The sequence below is a fragment of the Gekko japonicus genome, unplaced genomic scaffold (assembly GCF_001447785.1).
Source record: "Gekko japonicus isolate JY-2015 unplaced genomic scaffold, Gekko_japonicus_V1.1 scaffold332, whole genome shotgun sequence".
Lineage (NCBI taxonomy): Eukaryota > Metazoa > Chordata > Lepidosauria > Squamata > Gekkonidae > Gekko > Gekko japonicus.
The window spans coordinates 815,480-822,297 of NW_015177015.1; the positions used below are offsets into that span (position 1 = coordinate 815,480).

General features: G+C 39.7%; 1 protein-coding gene across 1 annotated transcript in view; it reads left to right on the forward strand.

Moving 5' to 3' along the window:
* The window catches only part of GLIS1 (GLIS family zinc finger 1), a 334,070-nt gene that overhangs the window by 279,520 nt on the left and 47,732 nt on the right, over positions 1 to 6,818 (forward strand). Inside the window, exon 8 of the mRNA XM_015427696.1 lies at positions 1,058 to 1,208. Coding sequence (XP_015283182.1) covers positions 1,058 to 1,208 — 151 coding nt within the window. The remainder of the gene's footprint in view (positions 1 to 1,057; positions 1,209 to 6,818) is intronic.

Sequence of the window (6,818 nt, forward strand, 5' to 3'; positions counted from 1 at the left end):
TCTTTCTTTCCTCTTCCATTCTCTTCATTCCCTTCCCGTTCTGTTTTACCCCGCTGAACAGTAACCTTCCTCCTTCCCTCCACTACCCACTGTATTGTTGTTTGTACTGAAATTAATCTAATGAACGTAATGTTTTGAAGTCTGTACCATTCTTAAGCAAATACACATATGTATGTGCTGTCAAGTTTCAACTGACTTATGGCACCCACAGCAAGGGGTTTTCAAGGCAAGTGATTAAGCAGAGGTGCCTTCCTCTGAAGATTCTTCCTTGGTAGTCCCTCATCCAAGTACTAACCCTGCTTAGCCTCCGAGATCTCATGAGATGGGCTGTATCATACCACAGGCAAATACTACTGTTAATTAAGGGGGGGGGAAGTATACATTTGTTAAGAAAGGTGTGTGTAGGTATGTTTTGCTCATAGCATCCATTCGGTGTCTGACGGTGGTTGGATAGCCCAAGACTGGAACATAGATATATGTGGTACCTCTCCATCCTGTACTATCCAGACTGCCAGCTAAGATATTTCTCTCAAGCCCTGCTGTCTGTGCTCCACCTTCAGAGATGAGGCGGGTAGCAACCAGAGACTGGCTTTTTCAGCAGTGGCACCTTGCCTGTAGAAGCCATGCTCCACAAGGCTCTCCTGGCACTTACCCTAATCTATTAGGTGCCGGACCAAAATGTTTCTTTTTTTTACTAGGCTTCTAATCATAGGGTTGATATTTTAACATCATTTTTATAGTCTGCATTTTAGAACTGTTTTGGTACTCTTCTTGAGAAGCTTATTGTTTTATGATGTTTTGGTGCCCTGGCTGGCTTTTAATACCGAGGTTTTGTTAACTTATTATTGTACAGTGTTTTTATTATTTTAATTTTGCAAGGCGTTCTGAGCTTACTCTAGAGAGGCAGCACAGAAATTTTCTAAATAAATAAATGTGTCTCTAGACAAGTGCAGATTGAAGCAAAGGAAAATGGAAAGCTGGCTAGTTGCATCTATTCTTATCCATCTGTTTTGAGGTTTAGCCATTTTCATTGGCAAATTATCTTTTTCCTTCTTAGGCATCTACACTGGTTCCAGCACTAACCATAATGGACCATCTCCCAGTCTCTTGCCATCATCTCATGATATGCCTTCAAGGCAACGCACACTTGAGTCAGCCCTCATCAGTACGCACCATCATGTATCACCTATAGAAGGCTCTAGAGAAGGGTATGTATCAAAAACAAGTTGAATATGTATTCGTTGTAGTGTTCCTCACATTTTTTGAATTCAGGTAATCGTTCTCAGTTTACATCATCTTCTCTGAGCTCCCAGCCCAGTCCTAGGTGTGTATTCCACAGGTGAATGTGTACAGTTGCATGCATAATAGCTGCTGCATGTGATGATCTGTGGACTGGGGTAGCAAACCCACACTTGGATTAGAAAAAGTATTGAACAGGGGCACGCTTTCTCCTGTAACCAGGTAGAGAAACACCTTAAGAAAGAGCAGGTCTTTCCGAACTTCCCTTCTTTCCAAATCCACTGAGGTTTATGGGCAGTGAAGATGCAGTCACATCCACCAACTAAGTATGAGTTAGTCAGTGCTAAGAGAATCTACCCAGGTCTTGGCTGGTGGAGGAAAAAGGCACCACCTGCCCTAGGAATGGATCCTGTCCCTTCCTGGAAAGTCACAAAGTGGTCTACCTCACATTATGAAACCTACTCACTTAATTACAGGCTATCCATTCAACTGTGATGAATTCATATTTGGAATTGCATGGATTTCTTCTTTGGTAAGAATATGTATATACTTTGTAAATGATGTTTCTGAGAACCGTATGACTTTGCTGTGGTGGACTTGGTTTACAAAATTCCAGAGACTTCAAAGACAAATTATAGATAGCAGCACTTTACCCCCAAAGTATCCTTAAGAGTAGATGTTTCAGATCCTAGCCACTGATGTTGATCATGTTTTACTGAGGAACAAAACAGAGGTAATTATGTTGAGAACTACAATCATCCTCAGAGTTCTGGGGCTTAGCAGCCTAGTATTTGTTCTATGAGGAGAATGGGACTGTCATAGTTCTTGTATTTTTTAAACAAAATACAAAAATATAACACATTTAAGGGAGCAAAAAGCTGACCCAACTATTACATAAGTTCCATTACTATAAGAATGCTTCATCAGATGAGTTTCTATGGGAGTATCCTTGATCATCAGCGTGTATTTTTTTCTCTGGCTTCTTATAAGACCCTGCCTTCATATTCTACATACCGTACACATAATGAAGTAGCAAATGCCGGGGGGGAAAAAAAAAGGTGGAAAAGCGCGGGGGGGGGGGGGGAGGGTGGTGATCCTAAAAGAGGATTCTTTCTGTTCACAAAATCTGGAATAAATGTTTCAAGGTATTCAGACTGCATCTTGAGTAGAATGTGTCCAGGAACTTTAAAAGTGGCATGCCATTTATTTCAATCTTGAATTCATTTCCTAGGTATACCGTATTTATAATTCCAGCCTTCTTTTCTTCACTTTCTTCTCACTTGTATTTTCTTCCCCTTGTCATCATCACCACCATCACCAAGATGCTGATGACTAAATAATGACCCATTTGGAGAAACTTTTTTAGAGTCTATTGCTTAGCCATATGCTGTTGTAGCTATTTGCTGTTGCTTTATTCATTATGCCCACTGAAGCTTTTGTGAATGGTTTCTATTTTGGTTAGTTAGTTCCCCTTATATATTATAGACTGACCTATGCCACGTGAGTTCAATTTTTAATTTGAATTTCCCCTAAAAGTGCCAGTTGCCAGAAACAGATGAATGTTCATTGATCTTGGTTGGAACTGGAGTTCTTAACTGGAACGGTTTGCAACTAGTTTTAAAACCAGTTCTGACTAAGCATGCTATGAAGAAGCAATGCTTGGTAATTTAGTAATGAAAATAGATTACAAAAACAGTGTCACTAACTAGGCCATAGTAATGACATGGTTCAAGCTAAGAAGAATACATATAGAAATTAAGACTGAAATTCCTGAAGAATTCCTGAAGAATTTTGTTTAAATCCTTCTTTTAAACTGGGAAAACTGTTATTGTTGTTTGGTGACTTGACTTCTAGTAGTGTATTTCTGCCAGAACTATATGGTAGATTATTGTTGTAACAGAAGCAATATAAAATACATTTGATATTTAAATGATCTGTGGATTTAAGTGCAGGTTTAATAAAAATTATGTCTTTGACTGACTCTTTAAGTCATATTAATTGAAAACATAGTCATGGATGTTACAGGCTATCACAGGCTATTAGCCTTCCTTTTGAGCATTTATAAATCTTACATCCAGTTTTTTAACTTGACACTATTGGTTTGCATCAACATAGAATATAATCAGATTCCAGAGGTTAACAGTGATGCACCTGTGTTCCCTCAGATAAAAATGTACACTGCCCAAATGAAACAAACCCCTATAACTATCCTTCATTATGCAAGCGGCTTTACACATCTGGCAAGCATGCAATGTTTTGCCTCACTCATCACCTATCTCAGCCTCCATGTTTTAAGTACGTGTACCGAATTTCTCCACTGTGAACCAGTATGATGACAAGGTTGGATTCCTGGGTTTAAATCTTTGGGACAAACCAAAATGGTTGCTATCAAAGCACATCATTATTGAGTCATCAAATGTGGGTGAAGCCAAAAGCAACATGAAGTAGAGCACAAGAAGTCTACTCACATTTGACAGAAGACATTTTGATTTAAAGCCTTTTTTAAAACAACCCCCCTTGTTATACCATTCTTTGCCAAAGTCAATAACAAGTGCAGTGCTCAGTTTTCCCAAATGATTTGCAAAGACATTTAAATAGTTTGACAAAAATTATTTAATTTACTTGAAAATGTTCTAACAAAATCTGACTTCATTACCAAATATATTTACACTGGCTGTGTATAAGATGTATGATTTTTTTTCTCTTCTATAAAGAAGTGTGTGAAGTGTTCAGAACGCTGGATCAAGTAATTTTATACTAATTTATATTAATATTAATTAGAAGAGAAGTGTTTGATTTAGAAATATTTTGGCACATAGAAAGTGGAGCTTGTCATGATACAGGGTTTTTTTTACTGTTTCAGGTAGTGAAGTGTTATTTTAGCATTACTTATAGCCCTCACCATAAATAATGACAGCCTCTGTTTAATTTCACCAGTTGTGAAGATAGTAAAATTTGATTTGTGGCTGTCTAAAGATGGAAAATAGCGCTCCATCTTAAGACTTGTCTGCACTAGAAAATTTCGCAGTTATGTATGGGTGGGTGTGTCCATGCATCATGTGTACTAGTAAATATAGTTTGCTTTTTTCAAACACAGGTATGTTTATGGCACCAACGGGAAAATTTCCACACCTCTCGTCCCAGTTTGGCCCATTTTCACTAGATAAATTGGAACATTTTGTACCTTTCTTCATAGAACTTTTATTCAGAGAATTGGGGGAGGGGACTAGACCATCATTAGCAAGGTAGGAGCCACTACTCACTAACCATCAGTGTATCATCCCAAATAATCTAGGTCACTGGGTATCATAACCAGAAAGCACATATCAGGTGAGTAATAGTGCCATTCTAAAGAGAAAAGAGCAAGAGTCCAGTAGCACCTTAAAGACTAACAAAATTTGTGGTAGGGTATGAGCTACCCGTCTTGATTCTAAGGAGAATGACAGCCTTCTAAGCCCATTGACTTCAATAGACTTAGAATTGTGTAACTCTGCCTAGGATTGCACTGTAAGAGAGGGGTCACAGCAGATCTCCTCAGGTCTGTTTAGTGGGGCTTACTCCCAGGAAAGTGTTCTTATGAGTGTACTGTAAAGCAAGGAAGACAACTTCACCTGCTCTAGATTTGGAAGGGGACTGTCTTATTATATATTAAGCTGTGATACGGCAGTTTGCAAATAATGGTCACCTTTGGGTTTGTGGAATGCTGTTTGTGAAGCAGCCTGTCTTTGAATGTTTTGAGCCATGTATTGCATATGATTAAATGGTAGAGGGTATCATGTCATAGGGCTTGGCAACAGTTATGCACTTTTGTCTGTAAGACTCTTATTTATAAACTAACGCAGTAATAGTTTGTAGGAAAACCCCACTGTATACTGCTTTCAAATTTGCCCTTTCTTTAGTGTAGGCTTAAGTAAGTTTTGGAGCATATTGAAGGGGCAAAATATATATATTTCCCTAAAATGGAAGACTATTACTAAATGAGCACAGATTCCAGAATGAGAACAAATAGAATGGCTGATAATTGGATATTTTTGATCCATTTCAAAAAAGGCAAAGTTTCACTCCCTACTTGAACAGCTGAGTGTCAAGAACCAACATATACTGTACTTTCTGTAGTCTGGTTTAGGGGCAGAGTATTCGATACAGCTTTAGAATATGGATAGTGAGGGTATTTTAAAATATAACTTCATTACTCTTTTATTCTGTAAATTTTCTGCAGCTCCTGATTTGTATCTTTATGTGTGATGGGGCTTACTCAGTCTTTGTTTGGGGTGAACAGGCTGGAACAAAGCCTAACAAGCTGCTTTGCTTTATGAGCTATTTTACTGGGAATAAAAAAGATAGTTCAGAAAGATTTGTTGGGTTCTATAAATGGAGGTAGGATCTGGATTTTACTGTTGTTTGAGTACTGCCTTACAGATTGTGGACATACAACTTGTGGGCAGAACATAAGAAACTGGCACAAAATAGAAAGCCTTGCTTTCTTAATGCAAAACACATGGTGATTCTTTTTGTTTAAAGTAACATTTTTGTACGCATTAAGAACCAACTCTTGCTCAACTTGCAGTTAGTGAGAGAAAGCAAGTAAATCAAATAGGATTTGGACCATTGTTAGCATTTCAGTCAGTGGGAAATAAATAAACCTTTCCCCTTCCTAAAACAGATCGCAGTACATACATAATTTTCATAACAGTTGCCTGTGGTCATAGAATATAGCCTTGCTTGTTGATGTCACTGGAATTAATACTGTTCATTTACAACTAAATACCCACATTGGGCCTTCTTCCTACCACATCACACTGCTGACTCATGTTCAGTGTATGGTCTGCTAAGACTCCTAGATCCTTTTCATGCATACTACTGCCAAGACAAGTCTCCCCCATCCTATAATTATGCATTTGATTTTTCCTACCTAAATGCAGAACTTTATTTATTTATTTAATTAATTAATTTATACCCCGCCCTCCCCGCACGCGGGCTCAGGGCGGCTTACAATATATAGGTGCAATACACCAAAGTTCCAGAAAACAAGGCACAACAGTGCAATAAAATACAATTAAAACTGTTTAAAACAATTAAATACAATGGGCAGTGCCCAAGGATCCAGCGCGACTGACCACTCACTCCTATTGCACATCCATTTGAATCAGACAGGGAGGATGACATGGCCCGGATGTTCAGTAGCCCCGATGTTCAATGGCCGATCAGCCTAGTCCAGCGGACTGCTTTGCAAGTCCCAGTTGGTGGTAGTGGTGACGGCGGCGGCTCCTAGTCGAAAGCCTGGCAGAAGAGCTCCGTCTTGCAAGCCCTGCGGAACTGTACAAGATCCCGCAGGGCCCTGATCTCCTCCGGGAGCTCATTCCACCAGATAGGAGCCGCCACCGAGAAGGACCTGGCCCTTGTGGCAGCAAGCCTGGCCTCTTTGGGGCCCGGGGTCACGAGGCGATGTTGAGACCCCGACCGAAGTGCTCTTTGGGGCCTGTAGGGGGAAAGGCAGTCCCTCAGGATCCAGCAGGATAAGGAAGAAGCGGAGCCCAGCTGAGCCGACAGTCATTTTGTGGTTGCCACAGTCTGAGCAT